The 17,591-nt window shown below is 40.2% G+C and overlaps 2 protein-coding genes across 3 annotated transcripts; both read right to left on the bottom strand.

Moving 5' to 3' along the window:
* Positions 1-200: 200 nt before the first annotated feature.
* LOC120726515 (ubiquitin carboxyl-terminal hydrolase 37-like) lies at positions 201-3,364 on the bottom strand. The gene is made up of 10 exons (XM_040020145.1): positions 3,315-3,364; positions 3,083-3,214; positions 2,868-2,991; positions 2,631-2,782; positions 2,426-2,525; positions 2,209-2,285; positions 1,923-2,031; positions 1,255-1,312; positions 928-1,085; positions 201-841 (listed from the first exon to the last, which is right to left on the bottom strand). Exons 1-10 carry the CDS (start codon positions 3,362-3,364, stop codon positions 836-838), a joined length of 966 nt encoding a protein of 321 aa, XP_039876079.1. The 3' UTR covers positions 201-835.
* Positions 3,365-10,045: 6,681 nt separating this feature from the next.
* LOC120726365 (ubiquitin carboxyl-terminal hydrolase 37-like) lies at positions 10,046-17,019 on the bottom strand. Of its 2 annotated transcripts, XM_040019880.1 has the most exons (18): positions 16,877-17,017; positions 16,600-16,777; positions 16,421-16,505; positions 14,831-14,911; positions 14,577-14,632; positions 14,206-14,278; positions 14,013-14,096; positions 13,456-13,511; positions 13,155-13,211; positions 12,923-13,054; positions 12,708-12,831; positions 12,471-12,622; positions 12,266-12,365; positions 12,049-12,125; positions 11,763-11,871; positions 11,095-11,152; positions 10,768-10,925; positions 10,047-10,681 (listed from the first exon to the last, which is right to left on the bottom strand). In XM_040019880.1, exons 3-18 carry the CDS (start codon positions 16,454-16,456, stop codon positions 10,676-10,678), a joined length of 1,359 nt encoding a protein of 452 aa, XP_039875814.1. In that variant the 5' UTR covers positions 16,457-16,505; positions 16,600-16,777; positions 16,877-17,017; the 3' UTR covers positions 10,047-10,675. The 2 variants fall into 2 exon arrangements, with proteins under 2 accessions (XP_039875815.1, XP_039875814.1); XM_040019881.1 differs by lacking the exons at positions 13,456-13,511; positions 14,013-14,096; positions 14,206-14,278 and having other exon boundaries at positions 10,046-10,681; positions 16,877-17,019.
* Positions 17,020-17,591: the final 572 nt, after the last annotated feature.

A 17,591-nucleotide genomic window follows, 5' to 3' on the forward strand; every position in this document is an offset into this window, starting at 1 on the left:
TCACAAAACACTACTGAATACTTTTAATATTTTTTTATTAGTTATTTTTGTTTTTGTTGTTATTTTGATTTTAATAAAACAAAATAAAATAAAGAATTAAATCATTTCTTTGTTTTTTTAAATTTAATTTATTTTACAAATAAATTAATAATAATATTAATAATAACAACAACAAATTAGTGCTGTCAGCGTTAACGTCATTAGGTAAAATGACGTTTACGCTGACAGCACTAATTTGTTGTTCCCAGAGAGCAAGCCAAACACTGGTCCAGAAAAGGACGATCTCTAGTAGATTTTGTTTTAACCTCCTAGGACCTGGTGTCCACATATGTAGACATAACATTTTGGGTTGTCTAGACCAAAATACAAAATTTTGCTCTTCAAAAACCTGATATCCACTTATGAGGGAGGACATTACACTGCCGCTGTTCAATCGAAATTTAAAATGAATGTCCTCATATGTGGATCTCATTCTTTTGAGAAACAAAAAAAAGATAGTCCGAATCTGATGTCTTTGTTTTTACCTTCATCAGGTCCCAATCAACCTAAATGGCACAGAGAAATTAAAAATGCATGCCATGAAAGTTCAGGTCTTAGGAGGTTAAAAATGTCCCTGCTGATGAGACCAGTGAATGTGGGGCGACGGTGGCAAGAAAAAACTCCCTCCTGGAGGAAGAAATCTTGGGAGGACCAGGCTCTCTGGCAGGACCCTTCCTCCTGAGGGCAATACTTACCTATACTTGTCCTCCACTGTGCGATGGTGGGCTGGGACGACTGCTTTTCCTTCTCAGCATGATGATGACCTTAACTTCCTTCCTTCCTTCCATTTCCTGTTTCAGAACTGAGAATGAAGACAAAACTGGTTAACAAGGTAACAGGACATTTAAAAATTCTCTCACTTCAGGATGAGATGCTGTGTCTTCTTACGTTTCTCTTGTAAAACAGGATGTAGGCCGACTGCTGCTGTTCCTCACAAACTGCAGATCCAGTTGTGTGGAGCACCTGTGCGTCATTATAGGTGAGCCAGCGATCTGATGTAGAGTGCTGACTCTCCTCGGGATGGACAGAACTACAGATGTAGTGTCCTGAAATCACATTAAGACAAATGAATCCAACTTCTGGAAGTCAACTGATTCAAGCAAACAGTGATTTTGACTTAGTGCTTCTTAGAACATCAAAAGCTTTTGTGTGTGAGTCCTTCACTGAAAAGTACCAAGTTTTCATTTTCTGTTTGTCACAAGTCTGTTGTTTTACCTGACTCTGTGCCTCCATAATGACTGATGACGCTGACAAGACTATAACAGCCACCACCCTGAGAAGGAACAAATCCAAAGAGTGTTAGTTTCATAAAGTCTCACATCAGTGCCATAATTAAGCTGATTTGCTGAGGCTAAGTCCACACTAATGCGTTTTCGTTTGAAATCACATCCTTTTCTCTCCGCTTTGACCTCCCGTCCACACCGAGACGGCGTTTTCCTCAAGGAAAAACACAGCATCTTGAAAACGCTCTCAAAAACGCATACATTTCAAAACGGAGTTGTCCCGTCGCAGTGTGGACACTCGAAAACGCAGACTTTCTAAAACGATGACGCATTTTAGTCATGTGATGCAGTCATGCGAGCAATTAAACAAAGATAAGCCGAGTGCATTATACAGCAGTTGTTTTGATTGCTCTCAACTTTGACAGCCCTAAAAAAGATTAATATCAGTTTGTACATGCTCCGGATAGCTTTTCTTCAAATTCTGTAATTCTCACTCACTTTTGCGCATGCGCAGGACTGGAACGTAAGCGTTTTCGGCCGTTTCAATGCAGACGCACAACTATTTGAAAATGACTGAAAACGCTAGTGTGGACACGGAGTTTTCAAATCTATCCGGGCTAGTGTGGACGTAGCCTGAGACGTTCTGCAGTCTGTTTTTACCTGATTGGATGACACCACCAAGTCCCTCTGCAGCCTGACGGGGTCATCCACCTTCTGAATTTTGTAGGTTTGTGTAAAGCCAAACCTCTTCAGATGCAAGATCAGAACTCTGGCAGAAAAGAAAAAAAACACAAACAAGGTAGAAAATAAGAAGAATGAGTGTCAAACACAAACAGAAGATGGGAGAAAACGACTGCTCAAATATTGTCTCGAAAAACTCTGATATTTGATGCGCCACAGTTTGGAAACCTGGTCAGTCGATCAATTCTGATGTGACCTTACTCACCTTGGCAGTGTATCAAAAGACGACTTCAGTTCTGAGGCCGTCCCTCCACAATCACAGCGAAATTCTATTTCTTGTTCCTGAACAACAGCACAGAGAAAACAGGCTTTATGGTAGAAAGAAATCTCAACATATGCACACACACATGCACACAAACACTAACAAAAAAGGTGTGTTAAGATCGCTGATACGACAACTCTATTGGAATTTGTGATCTTACCTTCAAGTATGTCTCTAACATGTTTATAATAGACCCCTCTGGAACAAGGTCAAGAGACAAGCTGGTGAATTCCTCTTGCTGTGATGATTGGTGACCACAGCTACACATTTCAGGAGTAACGTAGTTAAAGTAAAGATCAGGTACGTGGAAAAGAGGTATATGAAAATATTGCAACCAGCTCTGCGTTTCTGAAAGACAGGCTTACCTCTTGCATGTCCTCATGTTTTCCATTTTAAAAATGTGATGGTCTTCTACTGGGCAGGTATAACTTTGGCCCAGGAGAGCTGCGTTCCTCTCCAGGTGAGGTGTGAGCCTTTTGACCTCATTGAGGAATAATGTTAGGAATTCATGAGCGTCCTGAAAGAAAAGCAGAGAGATTTAAAACAGTACATCAAAATCAGAAGGTAAAGCAAAAAACGAAATGTCCAAATAGCTGACGCACTTTCTGTGCACTGCCGGTGTATTCAGGAGCTTGATTGCTGAATGCCTTCTTAAAAGCTCTTAGGTGGTGATCTTTAAGGCCATAATCTGTTGACTCGTGACAGTCCCTGACATCAATAAGCCTTCTGTAGAAAGGAAGGGTAAACAGACATTTCTGCTGTTAGATCTCTTTGTTCTTCAGGTTTTTGAAGAAAGTAGAAGGTTGACGTAGCACACCTTAAGAGCTGAGCTTCTGGATCTGTGCTCCACAAAACCTCCTGACGCCTGATGTCTCTTATGAACTCCTCAATGTTGAGGAGGCTCTGCAGGCAGGAGTTCATGTAGCAGGTGTTTCCGATGTTTGGAAACCTGACACACACGCGCAACGTTTACAGTATCAGTGTAAAATAATTCATTTTCTCCACTTTGACAAAGTGAGCTTTGGTCTTTGTGCACCACGTGTACTCACCCGAAGCGGTCTATAGTCCCAGTTTGACTTTTATTTTTTCCCCACCGCATGCTACACTGCTCCAAAAAGGTAAAAACACAAACACAAAATTAGGAAAGATGTCAAGATTCTGAGCAGTGCATGTGCATGTATGCATGAGCTTTGAAGTTGAAACATTTTGGAGGACGTCCAAAAGTATTAAAAAAGATGTAAATACACAAGGTGGAAGAAAAATGCCAATGAAAGGGAAATAAAACAGCTCCAACTAAACCACTGCTATAAATATCTCCAGCAGCATTAAAGAGTGGCGCATTTCTTTACCTCTGATGAGACGTAGAAGGAATTTCCTTCTCTGCCACGTTTTGTTTGTGTAATTTCTGTTTAGAAACAAGAAAACCAACATCAGTAATGGCATAAAACAAACATACCAAGGGAGTCTCTCCATGAAAAGTGTCCAGTTAGAAAATTTGGTATTATTTCATATTATTTATCACTTTAGTGAGCTGTCAGCTCATGAAGCAGATATATGGGAATATCTTTAAATAAAATAAAAACAATTTATTCATGCTTTAAATTGAGTTTTAAAGTTTGTCCTATGAAATACAAAATCCTTCATTTGGTTCTGATCAAAATTCAGTTTTTACAGAAATCATCCATCAAGCTTCATTAAAAGATTCAAAAATGCTTATTTACCATAAAAAATACATGTTCAGCCATGTTCAGTGTGTCGTGACCCTTGCACGTGGAGAACACACCCACTTGTTGTGCCAGAGAGCCACTGAGAAATTATTGTTTAGCGTGGCTCATTACAAGTCGATGGCTGTCACCTGGATAGGATAAAACTCTGGAGCGAATAATTGCCCGATTTTCTGGCCAGGAAACTGTTTTAGACTTAGAGCTTTTTATTGTCATTGTGCAGTTTCTTGCACAGTGAAATTGGGTAAGTGGAGAGCATAGAGCCGCTGTATCTGTGCGCACCACCATCTTGCTTTTTTGCATGTTTGGATATGCGCGATGGTGTGCGTCCAGTGTGTCAGCTGGTGAACCAGCTGGTCATTCAAAAAGCACCTTTATGCCCCTCACCATTAATGGAGGTCCCATTTGAGCGCATTGGCATGGACCTCATTTTATCGATGAGAAAAGAAAGTCTTTAGTTCAGCTGTTGTTAACTGATCTTGACTTTGTTAATTAAACATTGCAAACCTGCCTTCAGTGTGTCCTCTACATGAGTCATTAGTACACCCGCAGCACGGTGAGTTTTTTTGAGCTGTGAAGTTCAGCCAAACAGGAAACTTGCAGCGGAGACCAACTTGTTAATGTTTAAAAAGGTACATAAGATTTTCACCCTACAGGGTTGTCAATGATCCAAGGATAATGTCTAATTTGGTCAAAATTTTATAAGCCATTTCTGGAGAGACTGCAGTGGAATGTTGTCACTTTTGGACTTTGCTACCTGCAGCTAAACATTTGCAGCTAAATCATTTATTTAAAAGCAGAAGCTGCAACTGATCGAGGGAATATTTGTCTGAAACTTAAACTGAACTCCAGGGTACCATTGCTCAGCTCACCATCTTTACCTGAGTGAATCAGTTGTTGAACATCTAAATGATTCAGAAACTTCTGTGACATCAACTTAACAGGCTCTTACAAATTTCACAAACACTACTGAATACTTTTATATTTTTTTATTAGTTATTTTGTTTTTGTTGTTATTTGATTTTAATAAAACAAAATAAAATAAAGATAAATCATTTCTTTGTTTTTTTATTAATTTATTTTCAAATAAATTAATAATAAATAAAATAAACAACAAATTAGTGCTGTCAGCGTAACGTCATTGGTAAATGACGTTTACCTGACAGCACTAATTTGTTGTTCCAGGGCAAGCCAACACTGGTCCAGAAAAGGACGATCTCTAGTAGATTTTGTTTTAACCTCCTAGGACCTGGTGTCCACATATGTGACATAACATTTGGGTTGTGTCTGTCAATTGTCTTCAAACCTGATATCCACTTATGGGAGGCATTACACTGCCCTGTTCAATCGAAATTAAAATGAATGTCCTCATATGTGGATCTCATTCTTTGAGAAACAAAAAAAGTAGTCCGAATCTGATGTCTTTGTTTTTACTTCATCAGGTCCCAATCAACCAATGGCACAGAGAAATTAAAAATGCATGCCATGAAAGTTCAGGTCTTAGGAGGTTAAAAATGTCCCTGCTGATGAGACCAGTGAATGTGGGGCGACGGTGGCAAGAAAAAACTCCCTCCTGGAGGAAGATCTTGGAGGACCAGGCTCTCTGGGAGGACCCTTCCTCCTGAGGGCATACTTACCTATACTTGTCCTCCCGTGTGCGATGGTGGGCTGGGACGACTGCTTTTCCTTCTCAGCATGATGATGACCTTAACTTCCTTCCTTCCTTCCATTTCCTGTTTCAGAACTGAGAATGAAGACAAAACTGGTTAACAAGGTAACAGGACATTTAAAAATTCTCTCACTTCAGGATGGATGCTGTGTCTTCTTACGTTTCTCTTGTAAACAGGATGTAGGCCGCTGCTGCTGTTCCTCACAAACTGCAGATCCGTTTGTGGAGCACCTGTGCGTCATTATAGGTGGCCAGCGATCTGATGTAGAGTGCTGCTCTCCCTGGGATGGACAGAACTACAGATGTAGTGTCCTGAAATCACATTAAGACAAATGATCCAACTTCTGGAAGTCAACTGATTCAAGCAAACAGTGATTTTGACTTATGCTTCTTAGAACTCAAAAGCTTTTGTGTGTGAGTCCTTCACTGAAAAGTACAAGTTTTCATTTTCTGTTTGTCACAAGTCTGTTGTTTTACCTGCCTCTGTGCCTCCATAATGACGATGACGCTGACAAGACTATAACAGCCACCACCCTGAGAAGGAACAATCCAAAGAGTGTTAGTTTTAAGTCTCACATCAGTGCCTAATTAAGCTGATTGCTGGGCAACGTCCACCCTAATGCGTTTTCGTTTGAAACACATCTTTTCTCTCCGCTTGACCTCCCGTCCACACCGAGACGGCGTTTTCCTCAAGGAAAACACACCCTGAATGCCAATCCCGTTTCAATTTTTCTCCTAGTTTCAGGCAACAGGCTCTATCATGTTTCGTCCATGGGAGGCCGCTGTTAAGTATGCCTTCATAGCATCCCACCAAGTAGCCAATGTAGTGTCCTCTCGATTATTTGTCTGTTTGTAAAATTGTATTTCATCACTTATCATTTAATAAACCCAGAGTCTTTAATTAAGGACACATTTAAATGCCATCTGCGGCTTTCAGGAATCTGTAAAATATTTCCAAGACATAGAAAAATTGGCACATGGTCCGAGAATACTATATTACCAATACTTGAATCTATAGAGTTATTCACTAAGGCTTCAGAACATAAGAAAGTAGTCGATTCTAGTATAAACATTATGAGGCGGAGAGTAAAAGGATATTCCCTGCCTTCTGGATGCATTGGTCCGCCAAATATCATTCAGACCTAAATCTGAGGTCATCTGCCTTATGGCAACTACAGATTTACTCTCTGTGCCTCTCCTAGGAAGTGATCTATCTAGGTCTTGATCCAGTATTTGATTAAAATCTCCTCCTACCACTATTTGTGCACCTCCTAATTCCAAAAGATACTGTGACAGGTTGTGAAAAAAAGGCGCATTAGGTGCATAGATATTACATAAAATTATTGGTGTGTCCAGTAGTTGTCCATCAACCAATATAAATCTACCTTCCTTATCTGTTATTACTTTTGTTTCAGTAAAGCTAACTGCTTTATGAATCAGAACAGACACTCCCCTACTTTTACCAGTTCCAGGACTGGAAAAGACTTTACCTACCCAGGAACATTTAAGTTTTAAGGCTTCTGACTTACACATGTGCATTTCTTGAATAAAGGCTATATCAACTCTTGATAACTTTAGATATGTTAATATTTTCTTCCTCTTAATCCCGTTATTCAACCCCTTAACATTCCAGCTGGCTATTTTGAAATCTGTCTGTCTATCCATCTTATATGTTGTCTCCTTGACCTGGAGACAACATATAAGATGACAACCGCCATGGACCTCAACCTGCAGGCTTTGTGTTACCTGTTTCTTTATACAGGAGCATGTAGGGGTGGACTGCCTTTTATTTGATTACCCTTTTCTCATGTTTTTCTTAGTTAGGGAGATAAGACATTGTCACTTGGTTTTATTCTTTTCATAAATAAGTTTTGTACATCCTTTAGATACGGTCCCTTTTGTTTGTTGTTTTGGGGTCCACCCCGAAGCTATAGTTTGCTCCTTTCCTTTGTTAGAATTCAATCACTGTGAAAAATAATCACCATCAAAATTGTACTGGTTGTGTGATGTGCTGCTTGGGGTCAGACAGGGGTGGATCACCCTTATATTATGGTCTGGCCACCCTTAGAAAGGCCATAACACTAACTAAAATGAAAATTAAAACTAGACTTATAACTGGCTGGTGTCCTTACCAGTGACCTTGGGTCTGAACTGTGGGCTCCTCTTTCCAGGTGTTCGTACTGCCTGAGTGGGACCAAGATGTGCTGTCTTGCCTCTTTTGGGTTTTCTGCATGTTTCTGGCTCAACATGCAAGTATCCACTTCTTGACGTTCGCTGTTGGTTGCAGCCACTTGAGGTTTTTGGGCTCATTTGGGTTCTCAACACTGGGTGACTTTGATGGGAGTGAAAGCATCCTCACAACATAAATCACCACACTACCTGCTTTTGTTTCAGATTTTTTCTTTATCCTTGTTAACATGTTTGGGTACTGGGTTTACCTGTAATGCATTTTGTGCTCCAAAAGCTGTTATTTTGTGCAGCTGTGCTCCAAAAGCTGTTAGCATGACCTTTTTATCATTAGATTGTGCCACACCAGCATCTGAGAGAAAAGCTTTGAGTTTGATTTTGTGTTTTGCAGGCACTCAGGAGAATAAGTCATGATGTTTCTTGTGTTTGTCATGTTAGTATCTCAGTGCTTGTCAATCACCAGTCAACAGTGTCACCACTGTGAACAACATCCTTCGACTGTTCGAGCCAAAACCTTGGAGAAGTCCCTGCAGCCGCTTCAAAACTCATCACTGAGCTCGATCTCTCTTTTAACACGCTGGAGACAACAATGAAAGATGACTTTCTTTCACTATGCTGCTTTGAGGGCTTTGTTCGTGAATAACAACAGAATCAAAACCATCCATGAAGAGACATTTCACCCGCTGATTAATTTGGAGAAACTGGACTTCCACAAACCAGTTGGAGACTTTGTCTTCTGGATGGTTTCAGAACCTGATTTCTCTCCACTATTTCAATCTTTTGGGAAACAAATATACAACACTGGGTCCGGGAAACCTTTTCCTGCCACTGAGGAGCTTGAAGACCCTCCATTTTTGAGGAGCTTTCCTTCAGTCTGTCAGTGAAAGGGATTTTGTTGAACCTTGAAACTGCCGTGACCCTGTCCAAAGACCAGCTGGCCACCTGGCCGGGTCAGTCATGGATATTCACAAATACCCCATAGTACTGGTGGAAAAGACATATCGAGGGAAAATCCATGTTCAGACCATGTTCAGTGTGTCGTGACACTTGCACGATGGAAGAACACACCCACTTGTTGGTGCCAGAAGAGCCACTGAGAAATTATTGTTTTAGCTGGCTCATTACAAGTCGATGGCTGCTCACCTGGAATAGGATAAAACTCTGGAGCGAATAATTGCCCGATTTTACTGGCCAGGAAACTGTTTTAGACTTAGAGCTTTTTATTGTCATTGTGCAGTTTCTTGCACAGTGAAATTGGGTAAGTGGAGAGCATAGAGCCGCTGTATCTGTGCGCACCACCATCTTGCATTTTTTGCATGTTTGGATATGCGCTGATGGTGTGCGTCCAGTGGTGTCAGCTGGTGAACCAGCTGGTCATTCAAAAAGCACCTTTATGCCCCTCACCATTAATGGAGGTCCCATTTGAGCGCATTGGCATGGACCTCATTTTATCGATGAGAAAAAGAAAGTCTTTAGTTCAGCTGTTGTTAACTGATCTTGACTTTGTTAATTAAACATTGCAAACCTGCCTTCAGTGTGTCCTCTACATGAGGTCATTTAGTACACCGCAGCACGGTGAGTTTTTTTGAGCTGATGAAGTTCAGCCAAAACAGGAAACTTGCAGCAGGAGACAGCAACTTGTTAAAATGTTCTAAAAGGTACAATCAAAGATTTTCACCCTACAGGGTTGTCAATGATCCAAGGATAAATGTCTAATTTGGTCAAAATTTTATAAGCCATTTCTGGAGAGACTGCAGTGGAAATGTTGTCACTTTTGGACTTTGCTACCTGCAGCTAAACATTTGCAGCTAAATCATTTATTTAAAAGCAGAAGCTGCAACTGATCGAGGGAATATTTGTCTGAAAACTTAAACTGAACTCCAAGGGTACCATTGCTCCAGCTCACCATCTTTACCTGAGTGAATCAGTTTGTTGAACAATCTAAATGATTCAGAAACTTCTGTGACATCAACTTAACTAAGGCTCATTACAAATTTCACAAAACACTACTGAATACTTTTAATATTTTTTTATTAGTTATTTTTGTTTTTGTTGTTATTTTGATTTTAATAAAACAAAATAAAATAAAGAATTAAATCATTTCTTTGTTTTTTTAAATTTAATTTATTTTACAAATAAATTAATAATAATATTAATAATAACAACAACAAATTAGTGCTGTCAGCGTTAACGTCATTAGGTAAAATGACGTTTACGCTGACAGCACTAATTTGTTGTTCCCAGAGAGCAAGCCAAACACTGGTCCAGAAAAGGACGATCTCTAGTAGATTTTGTTTTAACCTCCTAGGACCTGGTGTCCACATATGTAGACATAACATTTTGGGTTGTCTAGACCAAAATACAAAATTTTGCTCTTCAAAAACCTGATATCCACTTATGAGGGAGGACATTACACTGCCGCTGTTCAATCGAAATTTAAAATGAATGTCCTCATATGTGGATCTCATTCTTTTGAGAAACAAAAAAAGATAGTCCGAATCTGATGTCTTTGTTTTTACCTTCATCAGGTCCCAATCAACCTAAATGGCACAGAGAAATTAAAAATGCATGCCATGAAAGTTCAGGTCTTAGGAGGTTAAAAATGTCCCTGCTGATGAGACCAGTGAATGTGGGGCGACGGTGGCAAGAAAAAACTCCCTCCTGGAGGAAGAAATCTTGGGAGGACCAGGCTCTCTGGCAGGACCCTTCCTCCTGAGGGCAATACTTACCTATACTTGTCCTCCAGTGTGCGATGGTGGGCTGGGACGACTGCTTTTCCTTCTCAGCATGATGATGACCTTAACTTCCTTCCTTCCTTCCATTTCCTGTTTCAGAACTGAGAATGAAGACAAAACTGGTTAACAAGGTAACAGGACATTTAAAAATTCTCTCACTTCAGGATGAGATGCTGTGTCTTCTTACGTTTCTCTTGTAAAACAGGATGTAGGCCGACTGCTGCTGTTCCTCACAAACTGCAGATCCAGTTGTGTGGAGCACCTGTGCGTCATTATAGGTGAGCCAGCGATCTGATGTAGAGTGCTGACTCTCCTCGGGATGGACAGAACTACAGATGTAGTGTCCTGAAATCACATTAAGACAAATGAATCCAACTTCTGGAAGTCAACTGATTCAAGCAAACAGTGATTTTGACTTAGTGCTTCTTAGAACATCAAAAGCTTTTGTGTGTGAGTCCTTCACTGAAAAGTACCAAGTTTTCATTTTCTGTTTGTCACAAGTCTGTTGTTTTACCTGACTCTGTGCCTCCATAATGACTGATGACGCTGACAAGACTATAACAGCCACCACCCTGAGAAGGAACAAATCCAAAGAGTGTTAGTTTCATAAAGTCTCACATCAGTGCCATAATTAAGCTGATTTGCTGAGGCTACGTCCACACTAATGCGTTTTCGTTTGAAATCACATCCTTTTCTCTCCGCTTTGACCTCCCGTCCACACCGAGACGGCGTTTTCCTCAAGGAAAAACACAGCATCTTGAAAACGCTCTCAAAAACGCATACATTTCAAAACGGAGTTGTCCCGTCGCAGTGTGGACACTCGAAAACGCAGACTTTCTAAAACGATGACGCATTTTAGTCATGTGATGCAGTCATGCGAGCAATTAAACAAAGATAAGCCGAGTGCATTATACAGCAGTTGTTTTGATTGCTCTCAACTTTGACAGCCCTAAAAAAGATTAATATCAGTTTGTACATGCTCCGGATAGCTTTTCTTCAAATTCTGTAATTCTCACTCACTTTTGCGCATGCGCAGGACTGGAACGTAAGCGTTTTCGGCCGTTTCAATGCAGACGCACAACTATTTGAAAATGACTGAAAACGCTAGTGTGGACACGGAGTTTTCAAATCTATCCGGGCTAGTGTGGACGTAGCCTGAGACGTTCTGCAGTCTGTTTTTACCTGATTGGATGACACCACCAAGTCCCTCTGCAGCCTGACGGGGTCATCCACCTTCTGAATGTTGTAGGTTTGTGTAAAGCCAAACCTCTTCAGATGCAAGATCAGAACTCTGGCAGAAAAGAAAAAAAACACAAACAAGGTAGAAAATAAGAAGAATGAGTGTCAAACACAAACAGAAGATGGGAGAAAACGACTGCTCAAATATTGTCTCGAAAAACTCTGATATTTGATGCGCCACAGTTTGGAAACCTGGTCAGTCGATCAATTCTGATGTGACCTTACTCACCTTGGCAGTGTATCAAAAGACGACTTCAGTTCTGAGGCCGTCCCTCCACAATCACAGCGAAATTCTATTTCTTGTTCCTGAACAACAGCACAGAGAAAACAGGCTTTATGGTAGAAAGAAATCTCAACATATGCACACACACATGCACACAAACACTAACAAAAAAGGTGTGTTAAGATCGCTGATACGACAACTCTATTGGAATTTGTGATCTTACCTTCAAGTATGTCTCTAACATGTTTATAATAGACCCCTCTGGAACAAGGTCAAGAGACAAGCTGGTGAATTCCTCTTGCTGTGATGATTGGTGACCACAGCTACACATTTCAGGAGTAACGTAGTTAAAGTAAAGATCAGGTACGTGGAAAAGAGGTATATGAAAATATTGCAACCAGCTCTGCGTTTCTGAAAGACAGGCTTACCTCTTGCATGTCCTCATGTTTTCCATTTTAAAAATGTGATGGTCTTCTACTGGGCAGGTATAACTTTGGCCCAGGAGAGCTGCGTTCCTCTCCAGGTGAGGTGTGAGCCTTTTGACCTCATTGAGGAATAATGTTAGGAATTCATGAGCGTCCTGAAAGAAAAGCAGAGAGATTTAAAACAGTACATCAAAATCAGAAGGTAAAGCAAAAAACGAAATGTCCAAATAGCTGACGCACTTTCTGTGCACTGCCGGTGTATTCAGGAGCTTGATTGCTGAATGCCTTCTTAAAAGCTCTTAGGTGGTGATCTTTAAGGCCATAATCTGTTGACTCGTGACAGTCCCTGACATCAATAAGCCTTCTGTAGAAAGGAAGGGTAAACAGACATTTCTGCTGTTAGATCTCTTTGTTCTTCAGGTTTTTGAAGAAAGTAGAAGGTTGACGTAGCACACCTTAAGAGCTGAGCTTCTGGATCTGTGCTCCACAAAACCTCCTGACGCCTGATGTCTCTTATGAACTCCTCAATGTTGAGGAGGCTCTGCAGGCAGGAGTTCATGTAGCAGGTGTTTCCGATGTTTGGAAACCTGACACACACGCGCAACGTTTACAGTATCAGTGTAAAATAATTCATTTTCTCCACTTTGACAAAGTGAGCTTTGGTCTTTGTGCACCACGTGTACTCACCCGAAGCGGTCTATAGTCCCAGTTTGACTTTTTATTTTTTCCCCACCGCATGCTACACTGCTCCAAAAAGGTAAAAACACAAACACAAAATTAGGAAAGATGTCAAGATTCTGAGCAGTGCATGTGCATGTATGCATGAGCTTTGAAGTTGAAACATTTTGGAGGACGTCCAAAAGTATTAAAAAAGATGTAAATACACAAGGTGGAAGAAAAATGCCAATGAAAGGGAAATAAAACAGCTCCAACTAAACCACTGCTATAAATATCTCCAGCAGCATTAAAGAGTGGCGCATTTCTTTACCTCTGATGAGACGTAGAAGGAATTTCCTTCTCTGCCACGTTTTGTTTGTGTAATTTCTGTTTAGAAACAAGAAAACCAACATCAGTAATGGCATAAAACAAACATACCAAGGGAGTCTCTCCATGAAAAGTGTCCAGTTAGAAAATTTGGTATTATTTCATATTATTTATCACTTTAGTGAGCTGTCAGCTCATGAAGCAGATATATGGGAATATCTTTAAATAAAATAAAAACAATTTATTCATGCTTTAAATTGAGTTTTAAAGTTTGTCCTATGAAATACAAAATCCTTCATTTGGTTCTGATCAAAATTCAGTTTTTACAGAAATCATCCATCAAGCTTCATTAAAAGATTCAAAAATGCTTATTTACCATAAAAATATTTAGAGAAACATCCTGCAAGTCTCTTCAAACTTACCTTTCTGTGAAAAAAAAAAACGTTTAAACATCTTTGAACTTAATTTGAGGACATAGATGTGCTAAATTGCTCTTAATTCTTCGCATTTAACTGTGATGAGTAAATGCTTGATGACAGTGACTCTTTCCATAAAACATACCTTCCAGAATTTAAAAAGAAACCAGCGACACTTTTTTTGTGTCTTCACAGTGTTGCTCTCTGCCTCTGCATCGCTGTCAGTTTGCTGCAGAGGACGAACAAACATAAGTTTATTAAAAAAGTAAAGTCACTTTAAATTAACAAGTGCAATTTAAAGAGAATGTGCATTTCATATGTTTTGTGTAAAAGCAAACCGAGGAACAGCAGAGGTGTCTCCATTTTCTCTTCTTCTTTTGACCATTTTCAGCAACACAAGCATCCGGGATGCTGATGAGGACAAAAGTGTAAATGTTATTTTTCAAAGTGGAAATTTTTAACAAGGAGTACATGCTGGAGATTGCAGATAAAAATTAATAACTGTAATGGAACAAAATCATGTATTTTGTACATTTACACTCTACATTTTCCAACGCTAATCTCTGAATCAATATAAATTATAGACAAGACTAGAAGTAGTAAAAAAGATGTAAATACAAAACACCAATAAAAGGGAAATAAAACAGCTCCAACTAAACCACTGCTATAAATATCTCCAGCAGCATTAAAGAGTGGCGCATTTCTTTACCTCTGATGAGACGTAGAAGGAATTTCCTTCTCTGCCACGTTTTGTTTGTGTGATTTCTGTTTAGAAACAAGAAAACCAACATCAGTAATGGCATAAAACAAAGTATATGGTAAGAAAATACAATATCCTTCATTTGGATTCAAAATTCAGTTTTTACAGAAATCATCCAAGAAGCTTCCTTAAAAGTTTCAAAAATGCTTATTTACCATAAGAAAACATTCAGAGAAAGGTGCTGCGAGTCTCTTCAAACTTACCTTTCGGTGAAAAAGTAGTTTAAACATCTTTGGACTTGATGTGATCGCAGCGAAAATCTCCTCAGCTTTGCAAAAGTTCAACTGAAAACAAGCAGTCAAAGGTTGTATATTTATAAACTTTCAGCATAGAACGTTCATACCCTGAACAGCAAACATCAGCATTATGATGTATGGGGCTCATTTGCATATTTTGGAACGTATGCTCATTTGAACTGTATGGCACTCGTCTCCAAGCAACTGCTACAAAATACAGGTCAAGTCAAGTGGCTTTTATTGTCATTTTAACCACGTGCAGAGGTACTGTACAGAGTGAAATGAGACCGCGTTCCTCCGAGACCCTGGTGCTATATATGACATATACGGACAAACCCAGGACTACATAAAGTGCAGTGTGCAAAAACTGCAAAAATAAACAAGACAAAACAGTGCAAAACTAGACAGAACAGGACGATACAGACACAAGACAATGGAAATGTGCAAAATGCTGAGTATTGTGCAAAAGTAACTTGGTGTTTGTATGTATGTGTATGAGTGTGAGTGTGAGATACTGCAGATAAGTGCTTGGTAGTGACATGTGTGAAGGTGTGCGCGTGCCAGTGCAGTCACTGAGTGTTCAGGGGTCTGACGGCTTGTGGGAAGAAACTTTTCCGTAGTTTGGTAGCGAGGGCCCGGATGTTCTGGGACCTCTTTCCAGAAGGCAGCAGGGTGAAGAGTGTGTTTGAAGGCTGTGTGGGGTCCTCCAGCAAGCGGGTGTTATAAGGAGGGGAGAGGGACTCCAATGATCTTCTCAGCTGCTCTCACAATCCGTTGTAGGGTACTGCGATCTAATACGCTGCAGTTACCATACCAGACAGTGATGCAGCTACTTAGGATGCTCTTGTTAGTCCCACTGTAAAAGGTGGTGAGAATGGATGGTGGGAGATGGGCTTTCCTCAGCTTCTGCTTGAAGTAGAGACGCTGCTGGGCCTTCTTGGTTATGGAGCTGGTGTTGAGGGAGCAGGAGAGGTTCTCCGCCAGGTGGACACCAAGAAATCTGGTGCTCTTGACGACCTCCACAGAGGATCCATTCATGTTAAGTGGGCAGTGATCCCACTGTGCTCTCCTGAAGTCAACAATCTCTTTTGTTTTGTCCACGTTCAGAGACAGGTTGTTGACTCTACACCTCTACAGATGGCCCGCAGTGCAACCCTTCAGCTTCCTACTAGATTCACCTATATACAAATTTAAAGACCTAGGAGACTTACTTCTCGTCACAGAGTTGTAGCATTCACAAGATTTTCAGAAAACTTGAACTCAAGGTCAAGGTCACTGATATTCAAACTGACCCCAGAACTTTAGTAGATGCACCAATGGTATCAATTCAAAATCCTACGCTTCTCGTTCCATTTTTATTTCACTATCTGTAACTAAGACAAATAAACAGTATTTGGGACACAAGTCACTATTAAAGTGGTTAGTGAGACTCCACATCTGATAACAGTATAATACACTGCTTATTTATGTAAAATTGTCATCAATAAATGTGTTCAAAACAGAAGCTACACTGGCTTTAAAAGTTTTTGTTAACTCTGACTACCTGTCTGCTCTTACCTGTTTCCTTTGCTCTCTGCTGTCTTCATCCTCCATCCAACTCTACAGCTATTGATAGGGATGACATGATGAAACTGAAGGGTGTCTGGGCACCGAAAAAAGAAAAGAAGAGAGATTGGATTAGGCTGCAGCTGGCGTGCCATTCTCTCACTTCAGGATGAGATGCTGTGTCTTCTTACGTTAATCTTGTAAAACAGGATGTAGGCCGAGTGCTGCTGTTCCTCACAAGCTGCAGATCCAGTTGTGTGCAGCACCTGTGCGTCATTATAGGTGAGCCAAGGATCTGATGTAGAGTGTGGACTCTCCTCGGGATGGACAGAATTACAGATGCAGCAGCTGTTTCCGATGTATGGAAACCTGACACACAAACAAAAGTTTACAGTATCAGTGTAAAATAATTCATTTTGTCCAGGTTGAGAAGGTGAGCTTTGGTCCTTGTGCACCACGTGTACTCACCTGAAGCCGTCTGTAGTCTGAATTTTATTTTCCATTATTTATCCACCGCCCAAATGTTTCACTACGCTACTGCAAAAAGGTAAAAACACAAACACACAATTAGACACTGAGCACTGGATGTGCATGCATGCATGAGCTTTGAAGTTTAAACTTTTTTTTTTATCATCAACAATTTTTATTTATTTCATTTTAAACTTCAATAACAGAGCTTAAGGATAACTACATAAATAAATAGTTTAAAAAACAAACAAACAAAAACAAAACAACAACAAAACACAACAACAACAAAAAAACAAAACAAAGGGAAGTTATCCTATTCTTTCTTCGCACACCAATTCCCACACCACCACTCTGTCATTACTCCTCTGTTCTTCAAGTTACAGAAAGCCAGCTTGTAAAGGGGGACCAAATACAATCATATTGATGCAATTTGTCTAAAAGGTTATTAAGAATGCAAAGCTGCAATTTGTGCCGTCAAACCCCAATGTTAAGACGTCGTCGCATGCTAAAGTCAGTGACCATGGCTATGCTAGCACTGAAGCTGCCAACGTGGGCTTAAACAAGCGAGAACAGGGAGCAGACTCGGCGCCGCCAACTCCATCAAAACAACCGCCAGAGGAGAAAAGAACAAAATCTTCAGAGAAGGAAGATGATATCTCCAATAAAACTATTTTTGAAGCCATTATGGGACTTGACAAAAAATTTGAAGCACAAC

The sequence above is a fragment of the Simochromis diagramma genome, unplaced genomic scaffold, assembly GCF_900408965.1.
Source record: "Simochromis diagramma unplaced genomic scaffold, fSimDia1.1 OVJJ01000753.1, whole genome shotgun sequence".
Lineage (NCBI taxonomy): Eukaryota > Metazoa > Chordata > Actinopteri > Cichliformes > Cichlidae > Simochromis > Simochromis diagramma.

Coding starts and splice junctions, on each gene's coding strand:
- LOC120726515 (XM_040020145.1), bottom strand. CDS start 3,364: ATGCGGTGGGGAAAAAATAAAAGTCAAACTGGGACTATAGACCGCTTC. Junction 2,783..2,867: donor ACACCGGCAGTGCACAGAAA/GTGCGTCAGCTA, acceptor CTTTTCTTTCAG/GACGCTCATGAATTCCTAAC. Junction 2,032..2,208: donor TCTTTTGATACACTGCCAAG/GTGAGTAAGGTC, acceptor CTTTTCTGCCAG/AGTTCTGATCTTGCATCTGA.
- LOC120726365 (XM_040019880.1), bottom strand. CDS start 16,456: ATGGAGGATGAAGACAGCAGAGAGCAAAGGAAACAG. Junction 13,512..14,012: donor TTCTTTTTAAATTCTGGAAG/GTATGTTTTATG, acceptor GTTTCTAAACAG/AAATTACACAAACAAAACGT. Junction 13,212..13,455: donor CCTTCTACGTCTCATCAGAG/GTAAAGAAATGC, acceptor TTTTTGGAGCAG/TGTAGCATGCGGTGGGGAAA.